The 20,978-nt window shown below is 45.7% G+C and overlaps 1 protein-coding gene across 6 annotated transcripts in view; it reads left to right on the forward strand.

The window, feature by feature from the left end:
- Nucleotides 1-20,978, forward strand: part of zeb2b (zinc finger E-box binding homeobox 2b) — a 145,143-nt gene that overhangs the window by 103,494 nt on the left and 20,671 nt on the right. For 3 of the 6 annotated variants that reach the window (XM_028571823.1, XM_028571825.1, XM_028571826.1), the window contains one exon: nucleotides 19,051-19,305. In XM_028571823.1, coding sequence (XP_028427624.1) covers nucleotides 19,051-19,305 — 255 coding nt within the window. The remainder of the gene's footprint in view (nucleotides 1-19,050; nucleotides 19,306-20,978) is intronic. The other 3 variants (XM_028571824.1, XM_028571827.1, XM_028571828.1) reach the window with 1 other exon arrangement.

Raw genomic sequence — 20,978 nt, forward strand, 5'->3', positions numbered from 1 at the left:
TCTAACTGGGAAAGTAGAGAGTGTAACAGTGAAACAACTCGAAGAATCCCAAATGAAACAGCTGCATGGACAGGCTACAGCGTTTGTGTGTGTGTGTGTGTGTGTGTGTTTTATGCAGGCTTGCATGCATGTATCTGCCAGCATGTGTTTGTCCCAGAGTTCCCTAAAGCTCCTGTGATTATGTATTCTTGTATTTCTAGACCACATGTTCTCACAAGGGTTTGAAAACAAAGATTCTTCCATACATTTAGCTTTAGCATTGAGCGGGCTTGGGGGGGGGTTAAAAAAAAAAAAGACATTGACAGGTATAGCAATAGAAACCCCTGCTAGAATTTTTTATTTTTATTTGAAGAACATTCTTAAAATGTTAATGCCCTAACATTGTTAAAATGTTTTTGGCTGGAAGTTTTCTTTTGGTTCCCGGAATGCGTTTTTTTTTTGGAAGGTAGGATAACATTCTATAAAAACAATCTTAAAATGTTTGCTGATAACCTTCTTAATAATAACATTGTTAGAACATGAATGAATGCCGATCCTTAAAACATTCTCTGAACATTAGATTACATTTCCTTGAAAACATTATAAGAACGTGTGAGTAACGTAAGCCGATGTGGTTGGGAACGTTCCCTGCTAGCTGGGACATAGAAACATGTGTATGTCTGTGTTTGGGGTTTGGAAGCACGGCCGTTTTCAATCTTGTCAGCTGTTGTTCTGTTGTTCCACACAGGGCTCAGGACAGATATGGGGGGGAGCATGGCCAAATGTAATTTCTTGCCATCCTGACAGCGCTGCGGAATAAAGTGGCGCTCTCTTCCCGGGTGATTGGAGGGAATTGCTTCTCGGGGTGACAAATGATTAGCTGTTATCTCGGACGGGATTTGAGTCCCGCAAGTAAGACAGCAAGTCAGCCGACCTACCGACCGAGCGAGCACTGCGCTGACTCAGGTGACTCCATGGGAGGATGCAAGGGCGTATTCACAGTAAATATAGTCGCCAGCTGTGGTTAGCCGCCTCCTTATTCCTCCTCCTTCGTCCCCCCATGAGGCCCCCGCCAGGACAAAGCCTAATCCGCTCTGTCAGGGGCAGATTACGACTTTGTTTAATTGAAGATGGGCTTCGCTGACAATCGGGCCTGTTGTCGCCCCGTGGTGCAGGTGTTTTGTTGGGGCTTTTCAGCGGTGGAAGAACTATTCAGATCCTTTACTGAAACAAAAATATGAATACCCCACAGTAAAAATACTCTGTTACAAGTAAAAGTCCTGCAGTGGAAATGTTATTTAAGTATAAGTATGTGAGTATCATCGGGACAATGTAATTAAAATATTAAAAGTCAAAAAAATACTCCCATTTTAGAAACTGGAAACAATCCAAACAGTTGTGTGTTTAATGCATGTCTCCACCAACAGAACATCCTGACTTCCTTACAGCCTGTGGAACTACATTTTGACCAGATATTGTCAAACCTGGGATATGAAAGCCAGAATCAGCAGTTATATGTGTGTAACATTTTGGGCCTTGAAGCACAGAATGTAGAATGTATCATTTCATCCTCCTATGAAACTACAAGTCTCCATTTGAAGCTATAGACATGGAAATGATCCGCATATTCATGGGGAGCCTATTGTTGCACCCTCCCACTTAATAAAAGGATCAGGTAAATGCCCGAGATGTCCCGAACCTTAGGTCCTAATGACAACCTCAAGCGTTGAAAGCCACTGTAAAAAAAGAAGAAGAGCAGAGTGCACGCTGAGATGAGCTGATGTTGGCAGAGAGGAAATCTGTCTCGTTCCTTTATAGCGAGCCCTAATGAAGAGGCTTGATTCCTGTGTATCACACACGGATTGTGACACATTAATCCCTGGGTAGACTTCAAGCCTTTGTCCGTCTAATGGCTCTTTGGCACCTTGGATTCCTGTTAGAAGCCAATTTGTAGTACTGACATTGAGGCGGGCGAGGCGGGCGAGGCGGGCGAGGCAGCTCAGCGGCGGCGGCCACATTTGGAGAGAAAAGTCAAGGTGTTAAAGCCTGATTGGTTCCACTCTGCGGTGCAAGCGGGCAGCTGGTTGTCACCTCGCGAACACATGCTTCTCAAATGGGAAAACGTGTAGACATTGGCCCCCTTTTGCACCTTTCCGTGCCCTGTACAGATAAGAGAATTGGAGAGTTATAGTCACATTAGAGGAAAGGCTTGAGGGGAGGGAGAAAAAAAGAACGTCTGAGCTGAAATATCCCTCTGTCGCAAGAGTAAATAAGTTCTCCCCATGCCAGGGAAAACCCCATGGGATCAATTAGCTGCCCATTACCATAGATACAGAGAGTTTGTTACGCAAGAAAAATTTGAGCGGAGAGAGGGAGAAGATGAGAGGGGGGAGAACGTTTAAGGATCTTGTCAAACTTCACCTCTGGCTCGAAAAACAGGCGTCGCGGGGAGGCTCGGGCATGTCGTTCGGGTCACCAAAACAACATGAAAATGTCTCTGTCAGCCGCTCTGTTTTTATTACCTGAAACAACAAACAGCGCAGAGGGAGAAAAATTAAAGGAGACGAGGAAGGAAAGAGTGAGTGCTCTCCTGGGGCGCCATTGACTTCCTGTGCAGATGAGAAGATAGGTGAAAAAGGCCTACTTGGCTCCTGAGGTGGAGTTAAGATTTTCTCTCTCTTCTCTTTCCCTCTTCTCCCTTGTCGCATTTCGGGAATGTGAGACAGCATTTTTTGGTTCCCTTCACCCCATGTTAGCGGATACTTGCTGGGGTAACGTGTTCTGCGTTGCAGCTCAAGTGCCGACTCTGCCAGGGTTAGAGGTTTCATCTCTCCATGAGCAAGTCGCCAACACTGCCCGGGACTCAGGCTCCCACTGGGATCACCCATGCTAAAAATGTATGCAGCAAAGGCGCTTTGGATAAAAATGTCCACCAACTGGCTCACGCTATGTTAACTACACTTGGGGGAATTGTCCCACAATAACAAACCACCCACCAGAGGTTCTGCATGAATCCTTCTCTTCTCCTACCGCAGGGAAGAGGGTATTGTTTGGCGGTCCCCGCCCTCGCCGGCCTTAGGGTTGCTGATATTTTAACCAAGGTGATGATAGCCTCAGTTGTTTTCCCTCCGGGGGGGGCATTACCCCCGCCTGTCTGCTACCTCTCTCTCCCTCCGTGGGAGCTCGACTTTTTCAACTTCTTCCCGGTGATTTATGACCTCTCCATCAGATACATCCCATGGGTCTCCCCCCCCACCCGGGGCACACACAGCCCTGCCACAGCGACTCCTGACTAAAACGGATTAGGAGCTGTTATCCGCAAATGGATCCTCGACTACCTCTGTCCCGTTAACTCGCCGGCTCAGACGACGCCCGGTTTGATTGCGAAGGTGGAGTGGGCCTGAGCGGCTCCCTCTGATCCGTGGCGTCTCTGTTTGCGCGCCGTAATTACCTGTTTTGAATAAGTTAATAGCCATAGGAAACCTGCTTGCCCGGGATAAAAGGGACAGTATCTGGTGTTCAAAGCGATGAGAGGGCTTTAACTGCACAGGAGTGTGTGTGTGTGTGTGTGTGTGTGTGTGTGTGTGTGTGTGTGTGTGTGTGTGTGTGTGTGTGTGTGTGTGTGGGAGGGGGATAGTTTTCCTTTATGCGCTCTCGAAAGGGAAGAAAAAAAAAAAATTTTCCTTATCAGGTATGTACTTAAAAGGATCCCACTGCTGGAAGCGCACTGTCTTGGGGGAAAGCAGAGAGGAAGATGAAAGGCTTTTGTTAAAAGTGACGCTGGACCCAGGTTTCCTGTGCCTTGCCTCGACTCCCCTGTCCCTCCCCGCCTGAGTGCTCGGCTCTCTTCCTCCCACTTTTGCCTTCTCCGCCTTGCAGTGCTGTCTTTGAGGGGGGAAAAGTAAACCCTTCTTGCCGCCTGCCGGTGTTAGATTAAATACCGAGATGGCGACAGGAAAAAGGCAGGGAGGAAAAACAAAAAAAAAAAAAAAAAAGCTTGCCTGCTTCGCTGGCTGGCTGGGCCGGGGTGAGGGATGTTGGAGGAGAGTTATCAGGTTGGCGACGGAAACTGCCAGTTAGTCAGCAAGACTCCCAATCTGGTGTAGTCCAAACATGCCGCCCCGGGTTTTCGATGACACGGTAATCTGTCCCAGGGAGTTCAGGGTTGATCTAAAGTAGAGAGCTCATCTTTTTTCTCCCTTATCACACCGACATAGCAAACTCGAGGTGCCTAAGGCCACTAACACAATAACAAGAGAATAAAATGATCTTCTTGAGGGAGGGTTGTATTGAGTGCATTTTTCATGGCTGATCTATGTCCTGGTGGGCTTTAATTCATTTGGTAAACACAGAGTTAAACAGCACATTTTTGGACATCTTGCAGAACACATTTCCTTTCATTCACACTGTGCAAATCATTTGCCCCTTACACGGGAAAAATAGCAACGATATGACTTCCGGGAGCTGTGAAAATTGGAGACATGTGAAGCCATTCGGGGGCTTCCTGAGCCGCTGAGACAAGGTTTCTAAGGGATGTGAAGGAAGTATCAAGAAAACAATGAGCAAAAGACTTTATGTCTTGGCTTAGTTCCCCTATCTCTCTCTTTTTCTGCTCCCTCTCTGCCCTGCCTGCCTGACTAATCAGCAGTGCTAAAGAAATGGTAATAGCTTGCATGCAGTGACAGTGCCCTGGCAGGTTTGTAAGCGCTCCACCAGGGAGAGAAAAAAAGGCAACCAGCGCTATGCAATCCTAGAAATGAGTCTCAATAAGCACAATAATGTGTTTAACTTTTAAAGTAGTGCGGGTGACAGATTACGGGCGGTCCGGCAGTGTGGCGAGGCGCCGGCGTCTCAGCCGCTCACCTTTTGCCTCCACATCTGTCCTGCTAATGGGCTCCACTTCCACTTCTCTGCCAGCGCGATAGAAACCCAGCTTCTGAAAAATCCTCAGGCAAAGCTCTCATTCCTCCCCTCATTCTATTTCCCAATTAGACAAGAGGGCATGATTAGTTTATTAGCAGTAGCAAAAGCTCCGGCGAATGTGTTTGCGGATTCTTAGCCGTTAATGAGCAAATTCAAACCCTATTGAACGGACGCGGGGTGGGAAGTGGGGGGGTTGTTCGCGTGCACGCTCGGCTAATAATAGCGTCCCAAAGACAAAAGATGGAGGAAATAGCATTATGGGGGAACAATGGAAGCCTACCGGCGCTCTTAATGGCATGCTCTTTCATTTTTTAAATTGTTTCCCTTTTGGAATTATGTATGCTCGCCATCCTCTCCTTCAGGGTTTTGGCAAAGCGTATATACACATACTCTTCTTCCACAGCCAGCCTCGCTAACACCGGGGAATAGAGGCATGGTCTTGAAGCACAGGAGACAGCAGTTCCACCTGTGGGAAATGAACTCCGGCGCAACCCACTCTTTGTTTTCCCTCTGCCTTGGCAGGCTTAACCACCTCCTTTACAAGGCAGGTAAATTGTTCATTAGGGCTGAGGTAAAAGGGGGGGTGGGAGGTGCTGTGGAGAAAGATTTTTTTCTTCTCCTTTGCAAGAAGGCTGAGAAGTGCGAAGAACAAACAAGTCAGAGCATTTGTTCAACGGTGTAATCTACACATCAATTATCCCGCCGAGCTAATTAGCACCTCGGCATACCCCAGGTACCTGAGCACTCACACATGCTCGACTCTTTCAAGCCACTGATCAAAAAAAAAAAAAGGAGGATTGACAGAAACACGGGGAGGCAGAACCCAAGGGTAAAAAAAAAAGCCTTAGATCAAAATTTCCTTTTTACTTACAGTATATGGAGACTACAGTGTGTGGATGCGTTGCAGTCAGTCATGCCAATGGAGCTACTCAATTATATAAGCCACATAGTATATATACACACACAGATGTGCCATCTTAGCTGATCGTAAGACATTCTTTTTACTTTTCTCTGCATGGAGTCAGGTTAATCATCTTCTTCAACTAAAGGTCTACTCACCAACCTACTTTGAGCAATGTAATACCAGTGTGACACATTAATGTGCACAACTAGGCATCAGAAGGTTATGCGTGAGCCGTATTTATTCCATTGTTGTGGTTGCATGTCATTTTTGTGAACCAGGAATTAATGGTTAATGTTGCTCAGTGTGAGAACACTTTAATACCTAGAAACGTAATTTAAAAATGATTAAAACCTATTATAGATAGGTTTTATTTTATTCATTGATTTAACAACTTCTTTTTTTTTACACCTATCATGCGGCTGCTTTAACTCTGACCCTTATTATTACCTTTATATGTTGTCATTCTGGGAATGTGAGCCAATTATCTTATAATTGCACTCGTTGTTTGCTGATAGGAACCTCAGTTGTGTGTCTGAAATGGGGAAAAAAAATATCCAGTTGGGAGGTGGTTTAAGTGGCAGAAATGGAAATAACTTTGCCGGTAAAGACAAAAGGAATCAAATAAATGGATATATTAAAGGTTGCACCTGTCAACGTGGAGGTGTTTGCCATTTTGAACTTTCCAGTTAAGGTCTCAGCGTTCTTATTAAGGTGCAGCACAGTATGTGAAAGAGCCGTTAGGTATCTACAAATTTCCCCCCTCCTCCCCACACACCCCCCACCGCTCCCTCCTCCTGCTTCCACCCTCAGCTCCCACCATGTAATTAAAAGTGTAGTTTTCGCCCTCCTGCGGCTAGATGCGTAAGACAGGTACAACATGAAAAAAGATGCAACTGGCAAGGGGGGGGGAGAAACAAAATGCCTCGGTCTGCTCTTGTGTACTCCCACCCACGTCATGTATAAGTCATGGGCTCTGGGGCGTCGGACTGCAGCGCTGCCTTGTTTGTGCCGTTTACCGAGATCGAGAGAGAGGTTAAGTTGTGTCATCTCGCTGCTGTCTCTCACACCTGGCCTACCTTGCCGCTAGCGCTGTCTGACACACACACACACACACACACACACACACACACGCAGAAGGGGTGGTAAATAGGAAGGTGTGCAAAAAATCTCCCATCCAGTCAGCAATCACAATAAGGGCCACGAATGTGAACTGAAATTGATTCAGAAAAGCATGACTAGGCAGTTAGCGTCTCGAAAATGCACGTATGGCTTTGAGCGTTGCGCGCAGCGACGTGCGCCGTGTTGACCACGCGCTGTTAAAGAAACGTACCTGCAGGCTCGGGAAAAACTCTCCACATTTCAAAATTCACATGGAGAAAAAAAAGCTTCCAGGAGATAAGTTTGGACGCTCAGGTTGTTCACGTGACAATAAGCTATGCCCCCCTATTTGTCCAAACTCCACCCCCCCTCCTCCCCTCTCTAGACCACTAGCCTCCCCCCTCCCCCCTCCCTCTGGCTGGCTGGTAGCTAATTGGGAAGTTGGTAACAGTGTCAGAGAGAGTCGCCTTTCTCCAGAGGGCTTTCCCTCTCTGCGAGGGCCCAGGCCACCTCTTGTGTGTGTGCGTGTGTGTGTGTGTGTGTGTGTGTGTGTGTGTGTGTGTGTGTGTGTGTCTGTCAGTGTCATTTACTGATTGGAGAGCCCAGTTTGCCAGTTGCCTGCTGGGGATGAGACACACTCACACACACACACACACACACACACACACACACACACACACACACCCACCCACCCCCCATTTCCTGGTGCTTGTTTGATACCTGGTGGGGAAGCTATTCAGGTGACAAAGCTGTGTGTGTGTGTGTGTGTGTGTGTGTGTGTGTGTGTGTGTGTGTGTGTGTGTGTGTGTGTGTGTGTGTGTGTGTGTTTGGTGGGGGTAACAGATGTGATTTTACACTCTCATTACCATGTGAATGAGGCCCTGGGCCCCCACCTTGGCTTGGACCAGAGAGGAAGAAGAAGAGGGCTCAACCCTCCTCTCGTCCCACCCTCCTGTGGCCCCTCACCTGGACCCCCTACCCCCACCCCCGGTTCATCCTGTCTGATCTCTTTAGTCCATCTGAGCTCCCTGCTTGACTTCCCCCCCTCCATTGCCCCCTGAACACACACACACACTCATTGATCGACCTTTAAACAGCTGGTGACTGGCAGAGTTTTTATGACAGCGAGAGGTCTCACTCTCCCCTGTTTTTTTCTTGTCAGTATCAGCTGAAGCCGTTCTGCTACTTATGTAAAAAAACAGACAGAAAGAAAAACACTAGTGGTCATCCGCTTATCACATTGGAACACAATAAACCGAATATTCCCAAAATTACGCAGAACTCTCTTGTTTTAGCTCTCAGGTGCTGTTTTGCTGAGATAACCGCGGCCATGGCCCCGTCGCTGTGGACCGGAATGCAAAAACAACCTTGGCCAGATCAAACCGGTTGTTTTCACTGCTATGTCTAAGGAAAAAGGTGAAAGGGTCTGGGAGAAATGATTTCAGCTACTTTCAAAAAAGGAAAATGAGCCAGGCTTTGATCTTGTGTTGTTTTGTGGGACGATTTTTTGTGAATCGGGGGTTGCTCAGGTGGGAATTCAACCCCTAACCCTGGCAACTGTCGGTGCTTTGCCTTGCTCAACTCCCAGGGCAAATGAGGATAGTTTCTAATTCATGTCCTCAGTTCCCAAAATGAAGTCCTCCAGCCTGGATTCCCTTGATTTTTTCTTTTTGTGCAATATTAAAAGATGAACTTCAAGCAGTGATTAATTCTTTTCTTCCAAAATAGATGCGTAGCATTTGAGAGAGAGAGAGAGAGAGAGAGAGAGAGAGAGAGAGAGAGGGAGAGAGAAGCCTTCATTTGTTTCTTTTTTCCCGTCTGGATCTCATTTCTCTCTCCTCCTGGTGAAGGAAATCAGCATCAAAAGCTTCTGTTAGCCGGTAATTACAGCTCAGGTTCTGCTTAACTGTTATTAACAAAAAAAAGTACAGTAATCTGTCCTGGCAGTGCAATATGTTACCGTAGCTTTCTAATTAATCTTACAGGGAGCGTAATAAATTTACAATATCAGATTGGCGCAATACTGTATATAGATTTATTAAAGCTTTTAATCAGTTCTGGCAAAATTAATTTTGCAATGATTGCTTACATTTGAATTTGCATATACTTAGCGCAAGTAATTTATTTTTATAGATTCTTTTTTTATTAAAAGGAGGCACGTGGGGGCCGTCAGGCATGAAGAATTGCTGGATTTTGCCACTCTGTGCTACAAGGGAAAGAGTTTCCTCACAGGTGACACGCCACCTGTCCTAATAGCATGGAACCTGTCGCTGCTGTTTGACTTTTCCTGTCCTTTTCCTGTCCTTTTCCTGTCCTTTTCCTGTCCTTTTCCTGTCCTTTTCCTGTCCTTTTCATGTCCTTTTCCTGGCATTTCTCACAATCATACAAGTGCTCTCAAGCCACATGAAGGTTTTTATTATTTTCCTCAGCCAAAGTAGATCTTCCCCTCCTCGTCTGCCTGTTTCCCTCTCGCGTAAATACTCACAATGACACAAGCCTACAGAGAAACACGCACACAGGAACACAGACATACACTCCCACACACTCAAACTCACACTTACACACAAACACACACACACACGTACACACAGGAGCGGTGTAGCACTTCCAGGGCAGATAAGAGTGATTCATAAACAGATGAACCCAAAGCAGATGTGTTATCATGGTGGCGCTGCGCACAAAGTACTGCAAGGCCACGCAGGCTCTCATGGGGCCTTCAAACACACACACACACACACACACACACACACACACACACACACACACACACACAAGGCCAGGTTCCAATATTAAACAGTCAGACCTGATAACAGAAGGCTACGACTATCAATTTGACGCCCCCGCCTCTCTCCACCTCAAAATCTAACCTGATTCGAGGCCATGTCAGCAGATTCCGCCACCTGAGTGTGTGTGAACATGTTGTGTGTGTGTGGGTGGGTGTATGTATATATATATATATATATATATATATATATATATATATATATATATATGTGTGTGTGTGTGTGTGTGGTGTGCTCCTATTTTAAAAAATGTTCCTCAAGCCACTTCGTCAAGTGTGTGTGCGCGCGTCTATTTTTATGAATGCATGTTGCTACTGCGTCCTATGTGCCTGTGTGTGCGTGTGTGTGTGTGTGTGTGCATGTGTGCGTTCGTGTGTGCGTGCGTGTAGGCCGGGGCGTGGACTTATGGCATTGAGCCACGGTGTCCCTTTGAGACTGGGCAGAAGGAGGTGGAGGAGGAGTGGAAACGAAGAGAGAGAGAGAAAGAGGCAGGGAGAGAGAGAGAGAGACTCTGGGCCATAGAGAAAGAGGAACGATTTAGATAACAGTCTCTGCTTTTGGCACACACACGCACACACACGCACACACACAAACTGGCTGCTATCGGAAACACATTATTGTTGAAGAGAGCTGACCACAGGAGAACCCTGGCAAGCACCCTGAGATAGGCTCTTATATTTTTCTCCCTCCCCAGGGAAGAATTCATGAATTAAATCTTTCTATTAAAGGTAACCCTTCCCTTCTCCCACAAGAATACGAAACCAGAAGAGAAAGATGTCTTCAGTTTAGGGATGTGACTAGTGATTGTTTTCATTATCGATGAATCTCTTGATTCTTTTTTTTAGATGAATTGATCCATTATCTAGTGTATAAAATGTCAGAAAATAGAGAAAAATGGCCAAAGTAAGCCGCCAGAGCTCAGGGTGACTCCTTTAAATTGTCTAAAATTCGAATACATTAAATTTTCAACAACGTAAAACAGAAAATAAAACACTTGAGAAGCTGGCGAATGTTTGAAACCTGTGAATATTTGACCCGTTTGCTAAAAAAAGAAGAAGACTTAAACGTCCATACACATTAGTTAGTCGATTCTTTTCTGTCGCTCAACCGACATATTAATTGTTGAATTATGAAATAGAATTGTGCAAATGAGGCCTGCTTGCAGATGCAGAGCTTGCGTTATGTTTGTGTTTGGGGAAACATTTACAATGTGGAATTTGCTAGTGAAAGAAAGATGAGTCTAAAAAACTTCAACAGCAACTCAAATGTGGGTTTTTTTAATTTATTTTTTAAACATTTTTGCTATTTTTAAGTATTGCCACTCATGTGCATGTTTACGGCATTCAGTATTCAGCCGCAAACACGCATGTAAACACGTGCACGTCCCCTTTTCTTATGGCAAGGCAGATTCTGCACATCTGCTTTATTATCTGTGTTCTCCACTCTATTTTAACGTGCAGGTGCTCTTGTTACAGTATAGTTGCTGCTTCTCCTGCTGCATCTCCTTCTTTACAATTTACATGTATACATCAGCGCACACACACACACAAAGCCTCGCAAATTTCAAATAGTTTAAAGCACTCGCTGCATTCATTCAGCTCGGAGCATAAAAAGGGTCTTTATAGTGGAAGGGGAAATTAGTGATGGTCTCTCTTATGTGTGTGAGAAGCACCGCTTTGCTTGCGACGACTCCAAAACTGGAAGCAGTTCACCCAGCAAACGTTTTCTTTTTTTCCTTGTGTGTGTGTGTGTGTGTGTGTGTGTGTGTGTGTGTGTGTGTGTGTGTGTGTGTGTGTGTGTGTGTGTGTGTTTGGTTAGTTACAGTAATTACGGCCCAATAACTGACAGCCAAAACCAAGCAAGGAGAAAGTAGAAGGGGGCTGTTTTTCCTCAGCCGCGCGCAGCCTCGCTGCCGAACATCTGCTGAGAGATTTGCATATTAATTAACCCATATTAACTCTAATTATTCTGGGAAATTATCAAATAAATTAAATTTTCTAATTTTAACCGTTTCTCCCCCTCCCCCCCCCCAACCACCTTTTTCCCGTTGCTTGACGTGTGTCAGGGTAGCATCGGGAAAGCTCACCTGAGCTGGATTTAGAAGAAAAAAAAAAAATATATATATATATTCTCCACACACACACACACTTACAGCTCCTCCCCCTTCCCTACCAATATCTCCCCTCCTCTGTTCTTCTTCTCTGAAAATCTCCCTCCCACTCTCCTGGCCTGGGAGTCCTGAGGGCAGCCAGGGGAAGCTTTTGTGTGTCTTTTTTATTCTTCTTCTTTGGCTTGTGTGACGAGGAGGAGGCGGAGGATGGAGGGGGTGGGAGGGAGGTTTACTCCGAACATTTGTTGGAGGCTGGAACATGTGTGAACTGGGGGAGGATGAGGAGGAGGAGGAGGAGGGGAAGAGGGGGCACAGATGGTGAATCCATGCAGGACCCGGCAAAGGTGGGACCCTCTGAGCTGTTGAGCAAACCTTGCAGCTTTTTTTCTTCTCTCTCCCTTTCTCCCTCCCCAGCCTGTTGCTCGGGCCTCCTCGGCAAATAAATGGGACTTTAATTGAATTAGAGTCAGCGCTGCTGCGAGGGGTCTCCTCCGCGGACAGCCCCCCCCACCACCCCCCACACCGGCGGCGGTTTTTACGGATGTGTGGCGACACGCTGGAAAGTTTCGCCGTCGACACACACAATCAAAGACGCATCAAATGAAAAGAGGAAATCACCAAGGTGTGATGTAGGCGACTTATGGAAAAGGGCTACATTTCTCCAGTTTTGCTTTGTGGTTTGGTTGTAAGCGCTGGGTTAACTGGCTGTTTACCCCCGCGGATGCATCTAGAAGGACTGTAACTCTGCAGCTTCAGACCACTTTGGTTTTCTATTTGAGAGGATTTCACACTCAATTCCTGGAAAACACTTAAAATAGTCAGGCTTTGATTTACCTTATAGCTTGGTTTTGGATATTAATGTGAATAATGTGCCTTCTCACCACGTCGATGCTTGCAGAGAGACTTATTTTACTCTTAAACATTCAGTTATTTCCATTAAAAGCATCTCTTAAAACACCTAAAAGTGTAAAACAGTTTTGTCCTCAACAACTCATATCAGTCAAACACACTCACTTCACTTTCCAGCAGCCCCCCCCTTCCCCCTCTCTATAGACATATGCACACACACACACACACACACTGCCCAGACAGACACACAAACACACACACACACACACACACACACTCCCAGGTTGCGTTTACACTTCACTGAGTTTTCACCATTCATCGTCTCTCCCAAGTCGCCCCCTCCCCTCCTCTGGCCCTCACCCCTCACTCTCTCTCTGTCTCTTTTCAGGGCTTTTGTTTGCCCTCTGCCACCGTCCTTTCACCGACTTGGCCCCGATTTGCCCCTTGTGCTCGATCGCACCATTATACTGAGACAAGATAGCACAGAATATCCAAACATGTCTGCTATTCTTTTGTCTGGCGTGACTTGGGTTCACTCCTAGACGCCATTGGTGTTCCCTGTCCTACCTAAAGATTGGTTTTGTGTTTTTGCGTAGAAGACGTATACTCTTCGAAGGTTCTCTTGTTTGATCAAAACAGTATTTTGAGGTGAACTGCAAGCCTTTAAAATGAAGTTAATCTTGTGTTTTCGTCATAATTCTTAAAAAACTAAATAGATCAGTTTGGGTGTCTCAATCAATGGCCGTTTACTACCGAGCATTTTTTATAAAATGTGTTACCTCTTCATGGTAGTGTTTTGGCATGATGAGCATCTGTAATGTATGTTTTTCAAATTCGGGCTCATACAAGAATGGATCTAGGAATATAGAAAATGTGGGGGAAAAGATGGTTGCAAAAAGAGAAAGAAAACCATGTAAAAGAATGAGTTGGTGATGTAAAAAGGAGGCCGATGTAGTGAAAGAGGTGTGAGGTTTCCATCACACAGCAGTAAGACTTACCCGGGGAAGGGTTTAAACTGTTGCAGACAGGAACAAAGGCAGACGAAAGGTCATCATAAGAATCCGCTACCGCCGGCCGTAGCCACGAGGCAGCGACCTCGCTTGCACCTTAATGCCCTCCCGCCGACACACACATACACACACACACACACACACACACTGACTTAACAGAGCACTTCTGCTTCCCCGTCTCCCTCGCAGCCATCCAGGTGATCCGCTTGGCTCACATTCATGAGACAGGGAGCGAGCGTGAGCAGTTATTGTCCAATAGGGAGAATGTCCTGGCTCATTATCGGCGTAGGAGGCCGAGCGTGTCACCTGGAGCTAAGCCCCGACACTCGGGCTAAAAAAAGTCAGCCGGGGTTAGCGCGAGAGAGCGCAAAACGTGGGTGTTAGTCATTCCCCCTGCAGCGATCACCTCCACCGTTGGCCCGCCGAAACAGAAAGAGTTCTCTCTCTCTCTATCTCTCTCCGGTTCTCGAGCAGGAAAGGGCTTTGAGTGCAGCCTCCTCCGGGCACTGGACGACTACTTGGGGATCGTTAAATAGATGTGATTATACATGTTAGCATTGTCAAATGGTTTTCCTGGCAGAGTGCATGTGGAAGACCTCCGAACTTGGCTTTCACGGCTGTGGAAGAGAGGGTTTGTCGAGTTGCACCGGGCTTCAAATTGGAGCAGTATTTTTCACTTTCTCACCCTTCTGTGCATACCTACAGTCAAGGGCGTGACTTTGGGTTCAATATTGGGGGGGTTGAGATGTCCACTTTTGGGCAAAATTGAAATTTATAGCGTCAAACACAATTTATGGTGTAAATGCCTTTATTTATGTAAAGGAAATGATAATAGCTTTTTGGGGTGGGTTGCACTTGCCAGTCTTGATTATTAGGAGGGTTGTAACCCCCCCCATTCCGCCCTGTAAATTACACCTATGCCTACCGTTAATACCTGAAACTCTACCTCCCTCTCTAGTGGCTAAAACTTGGATGCTTCATTGAACCACAATATCTGGGTTATAGAAACAATTTCATTTGAAACTTTTGAAAACCAGGTATGTTCTGTACGTTCCAGAAGATTGACTGAATTGCTTCTAGAGGACCTAAAAAGTATGTGTGTCACAAGCTCGTTTTCAGATTTCCTCTTTCCCGTGTCACACACTCTAAACCTTGAAAGAAATTCCTTGCATACATACGTGCAAAGTTTTTTTTATTTCCGACAAACAGATGCACCGGGTCAACATCAAAGGCACAAGTCGGTGGTGGCGTATTCCTGCGAGTGACTTGGGGTGTCTTTGAATGCAGCATGTGCTCAGACAACTGTTGTCAAAAAGCACACACGGAGCGAGTTATCTCTGGGTTTAGCTGGAGTCCATTATGACTCCCACCACTCAAGGCCTTTTCTCTTCTTTTTTTTAAATCACCGGAGCCATTCGTTCGTTGACGCTTTGTAAATACAATCATTTTCAATTTTGGAGTTTGTTTTTCCGGCGCTAAATTAATTCCGCCGGCTTCTCGGTATCTGAAGAACGCGACTGGCGCGGCTGAAGAAATGGCATGTGCCATTGTTTTTCTTTTCTTCTTTATTTATCTTCATCAAAGAAAATGACGAGACTTTCTCCCTTTGCACTCTGGGTCTCTCTGCTGTCACTGCTGATGCTTCTAGCCATTCTAATCAATATACAATATTCCTCTCCTCTCTATACTTTTTTTTGTGAGTGACAGAATAATGCCAGGCCTGTGAAAAGGGTTATGTCAGATAGTTTAAAACCCGATATTTAACAAGAATTGCGCTTGTTACATGTGTCATTTTAATTATCTGCAAAACTCAAGTCAAAGAAACGCCCTTTTTATTTATTTTTTTTATTTTTTACCTTAAAGGGTAGAGAGGTAGCACGAGTTTGTAAAAACGTGATTGCCTTTGTCGAGGATGACACTTAAGGTAAGAAAAGGAGAGGAGAGGCTTCTGAGGAGTAAACATCTTTTCTTTGTCTTTCTCTCTTCTCAGCAACACAAAAGGCTGATTAGGAGCGAGATTCGGCCGGCAGTGGGGGTGGGTGAAATAACTGCCTGCGAAATATTAGTAGGTTAGAATTACTTTGTTGCGTGACACAATACCAATAGATGCTTGGCGCTCAGAGAGGGAGAGGCTCTTGTCAGCGGTGGCACCTAAACAATGGCGGCTTTCTTTGACGTTAATGCTGAGGGTTTGACTTTGACGAGCGCCCCCACTGTCATTTTGCCTCCTCGGAGGTACTATACGTTGAATGCCGAGGAGACAGCTGACGTTCGGAGAAGATTGCGTCTACTGTAGCTTTTCAGAGACAGTTCAACGCCCCCCCCCCCCATGCTTAAATATTGTTCAGAAACTTAAGAACAAGACGTCGCAAGCGATCAGAAGAAGAAAACAAAAACAGCAAGAGACCGAAAAAATGGTTGGCAAAGAATAGAAAAGAAAGCTCCACTTTTGCTTCTCCAGGATTTACTTTTGAAGACCCCTAAATTCTCAATCATGCCCCGAAAAGTTTGCTTTGCCCCAGAAGGTCCACTCAAATGCCGCATTCCCTCAATCCCTGTGTGGGGAGTATAGCAAGTCAGACCGGTGTGCGTTGCCGCGGTGGACGTGTTGCTAAACAAAAAGAGAAGCTCCCTCGCTCCTTTTATTGGGGAAGAATGGGCCCTTTAAAACCTGTCCAGCCTTAGATAATTTCATTCAGCCAGCTCCTGCTCCGCCGTCATTGAATCTGCATCCCGAGATCAGGTTCACAGAGACGGGTTGATAGCTTCCCAAGCCTCTTGGTCTTTTGTTCTACCAGCCCCGCGCTGGCAGCTGCCCCTCCCCTACTCCTCTGCACGTTGGGGGGACACAGAGCTGATGGAACATTGCTGAGAAAAAGTTCAAAACCTCAGGGGTCAATGGCCACAAATTCAAAAAAAAAATAGAAAAAATCATTTTGTTGTTTTGAAGGGGCGTTGAGTTGAGAGAAGTTTGACCGTGTTTCAGTGTTGAAATTACGGATATGTTGAGTTAAACGGGTAAAGGCTTTACTCTCTTTTAAAAAAAAAAAAAAAATATATATATATATATATATATATATATATATATATACTTTTCAGGCAAAGGCACAATATCAATTGTACCAAGGTAGACGTGGACCACCCAGGATTTCTCTCCGCTCCTGGGTTTTCCAGCCTCGGTTGCCTTTTTTGTCATCTCCGAGGAGCATTACTGAGTCTGAACTTGCCTAAACCCTTGTGATCACACCTCTTGAAAAAGGTTTTGTTTCTTCTGTCGATTGGTATTCGAGGCAGGTCACCGCACTCCCACCCTCCTCCTCCTCCTCCTCCTCCCCCCCGTCCTGCCGGCCAGCCTGCCTGCCTGCCACCCTCCTCGCCCCCCCATGTCTCCCCTCCCACGTTTGAAAGCCCTGTTTTCATTTTAATTTGCACCTGTTGTGCAGTTGTTCGCTGAAGGCGAGTGCAGACCGGTCAGTCGTACGGAGACGTGTTAGGAGGAGATGTGGGGAGGCTTATCTTTTGATATGTATAATGTCCTCAGAAAATGGCATGCATGGACTTCATCTGGTCGCCCTTGATTTGATTCTGGGAAAGGTTCAAGAGGCAGGGACACTTTTCAGGCATTAGTAGGCCAAAATATGGCACATAAGATGTTGTAATTAAGCTTTGTCGATGACACAATGCGAGGCGTTCTGCACACTGTAAACTATTTATATAACATTCTCCAAGCCATTAGATTTAAATGTGTTGATTTTCCACTAAAGACTTATGAGCCTGCTGCAGCTTTTTTAATTGCTCAGGAACATAAATTTTCAACTAAAGCACAATAATAATACATATTAAAAAAAAAGCCTCCACCTCTTCACGATGGTGGCTCAAAGTCTGGGTCTTCCCATGATTGTCTCTCACCGCAGAACATTCTTGCACAAGCTGCCAATGAGGTGTGTCCCCATGCGATGCCATGTTCCTGGCTCAGCCTAGCGCTCCATCTGCACTCCTCCAAAAAGTCTTCTGACTTCCCTTTTCTGCCACGATTTATGCTGCGGCGAGCATGCGCTGAGAAACCTGCCGATGCTGGTGACTAATTTGCACGCGAGTCACCTCTTGATTAAGTTCACAGCCCTTATTTACAGGCCGTCTATTTTAAGAAAAGCAGGCATATGTCTGGGCCCCGCTGATGCTGCTCTGGAGTTTGGAGTGTGTGTGGGGTGTGTGTGTGTGTGTGTGTGTGTGTGTGTGTGTGCGTGTGGTATGTATGTCAGCCTACCTCTTTGAATGTGTGCACTCGATAGGCCCTCAAGACCCTGTTGTATCTATAGTTTCACATGTTAGGAAACCTCTGTGTTCATGTTCATGGTTCACTGGCAATGCAAATGTGAAGAAGACATCCAAAGGGGTACATGTGATGCATAATCTAAATTACTATAGGTTAAGCCTTTTTGTATGCACAGCAGCGACATTTGTAATATTGCACGTGCTATGTGAAGCATCTCAATCGTGACGGGTATGCTGCGGGGCAGAGCCGGTCCTGAAAGGTGCAGCTCGTTGGCATCCGAGGCATGTGAGCAGGACTGAAAATTAGTGGCTATTTTGGCCCCCGCATCTCCTCGACAGCTGTCTGCCCACCGCTGCGTTTCAGTCACAGATTCCAGCCGCGGATGCTGTAATTGGGGTGTAACCCACAAAAAAAAAAAAAAAAAAAAAAAAGATGAGCCTACGCCTTGGACCGAGCAGTGATGTGGGGCGACCTTTTTTTAATCTGGGAATAAACCCTCAATTTCCCAAAACAAGTCGAAATCCCTTTTTCAGATTCCTCTGTCATTTATGTTTAGAGTTGAATCACTTGGCTGACACTCGTATGCAAGTTCCAAAGTACTTTACGCCTACATTCCTTGATCAATAACATTGCAAGCTGCCAGTAATGACTGGCTTGAACAACACATTTAGAAACTAAAATAAGACATACTTAAGAGGATCTAACACTTTTTTTTTTAAACAATGGTTGATCATAAGACTATTGCTGCTCATATATAACATTTACAAAGCGCTGGAAGAAGTATTCAGGTCCCTTACTTAAACCTACATTGTGTCATTTTTTGAGTTGATTCTCGGCAAAAAAAAAACAACCTTTGTTCTGTCACAAATATCTGCTCATTCATGTGTAATTACTTCCACCAACTAATCAAAGTGTTCTCGTAAGCGTAGAATCTGACATTTAGAATCATTCAGAATACAGACGAGCGAGTCGCTCGAATGACCACCGCCACGTAGCTCCTCCATCTTTATAATACATTAGCCAAAGAGAGACATACCTCCACATTTCGCCCTCTCACACCTACAGTCCTTTCCCTCCTTTCTCCTGTACTGATCCTTTCTTTTTGTCTCTCTGTGTTACAGCTCTGAACTATGAGAATGTGGTTGAGACGGGCTCGGAGACGGAGGAGGAGGACAAGCTGCCGGTGTCCGAGGAAGACCCCCTGCTCAACGGCACGGGCAGCCCGGCCAGCCTCACCAACCCGGAGGCCTCGCCGCGGGCCGAGAGCCACGGCCTGCTTACCAAGGAGGAGGAGGACGACGAGATGCGGGACAGCGGCGTGGAGCACATCTGGCCCGACAACGACATGCTGAGCGCCTCGGTGGACGGTACTGGTGAGGAGGGCTAACCCTAACCATAACCCTAAACCTGCTGCACAAAATGTACTTTTGGGCCAAACGTGGCAACTAGCCCCAAAATTGAGCGGCCTTGCCTTAAAGGGACATGGGGAATTATTTTATTTTTTTCTCATGCGCACAAGAAACTTTGCCGTGCTCACACAAAACCTAAAGCTAGCAAAATGTTGCTTATGAAGTGCTGTCAGTACGTTATGTGGCTAGAGTTAAAGTTTCACATTCACAACATAAAATTGGTCAACTGGAACCTTAGCGTGACACTATCGGGAACGTTTCTTTGCGTTTTCAGGAAGATGAATGCCTCCTCCCAGAAAGTATCTGGTGGGCAAATGACGAAATGGTTCATTTCTGAGTTCTGAAAGGGAGTGTTTTCGCTCGTAATGTAAAATATATTCTAAATGGTACAGTGTCCAGAATAACCTTATTTCTTTCATATTTCTCACAGATCTTGCACTCTAAAAAGAACTTCTTCTCTCCTTTGTTCTATGTGCTCTACCAGATGTGTGGGGTTTTCAGGTGAGCTGTCAATCCCAGAAGCTACCGCTAAGCTGACTCTCAGATATGTTACTGCGAATGTGTGCACATCCTGCCACTCGTGGTACGGTCTTATGCCGTAAACCCCACCCCATCTGGTGCCCGAGTAGACTTAAACAAACCCCGCGAAGCGTTCGGCAAACACGATTTGAGCCGGGTCTGACGGCGAAGCCCCGATGATGCTCCCTTGGCTGACAGACATGATAAACAGTTTCTCTGTGGGAGCGACAGAGACCATTTGGTTCACGCTTAGAGAAAAGTCCCACTCTGAGCCAAACAACGAAAACTATTTACCGTAAGGTATAACCTCACCCCCAAAATAATACAAAAAATAAAAAAGCCCGCAAGCTGCAGCAAATGGAATGCTCCGGGAGTTGAGAATGTTGTTGATGTGAGTCATTGTTTCAGATGCAGGACTCTGCACTGTATCAGTGTTCACCTCTCCTCCCTACCCAGCTGCTTAATCCCAGGCAGGTGATACCTTCCCCAAAACTTGAGTGACTTATCGTCTTTTTGTTGAGCAACTCAGATTGCAGCGGTGGGGGGAGTGGGGGGGGCAGTCACGGATGCTTGAAAGATAAATACTTTTAATTAGGGGGCAGGGTATGATCATTAAAGGAAGCCAGACTGCTGCGAAAAGTCATTAACAATCTTAAATGAAATTTTTATTTTTATGATAGCCATTTACATGTATAATAAGAGTCAATGATTCTTGGAAGCATGCGACAGGAACAGAGTATGGCGAGAAGTCATGTAAGACAGCCAATTTAAATGAGCTGGGCTCCGCTATTCATTTCTGCTAATGAACTAGCTGTGCACGCTGCCGAAAAACGGGGGAACATTCAGCAGTCTTAAATTTTAATATGGGGGGTGGATTGCACATTTATTAGGGATGAAAGAAAAAAAAAACTTAGTGGGTATCAACATTTGCTTCTCCTAAATAACAGTTCATATTGGCTCCTTAAGGCGGGGAGAAAGAGAAGACGCTTTGGTAAATAAATCAAGATAAAGGATAAACAAGCTGTCGTTGCATACGGTAATTGTTTATTTGATAAAGACCCGCGGTGCCATAATGTCTGTAATTCAACTATGTTGCAATTCCCAGATAATATGCTTCT

This window comes from Perca flavescens, chromosome 24, assembly GCF_004354835.1.
Source record: "Perca flavescens isolate YP-PL-M2 chromosome 24, PFLA_1.0, whole genome shotgun sequence".
NCBI lineage: Eukaryota > Metazoa > Chordata > Actinopteri > Perciformes > Percidae > Perca > Perca flavescens.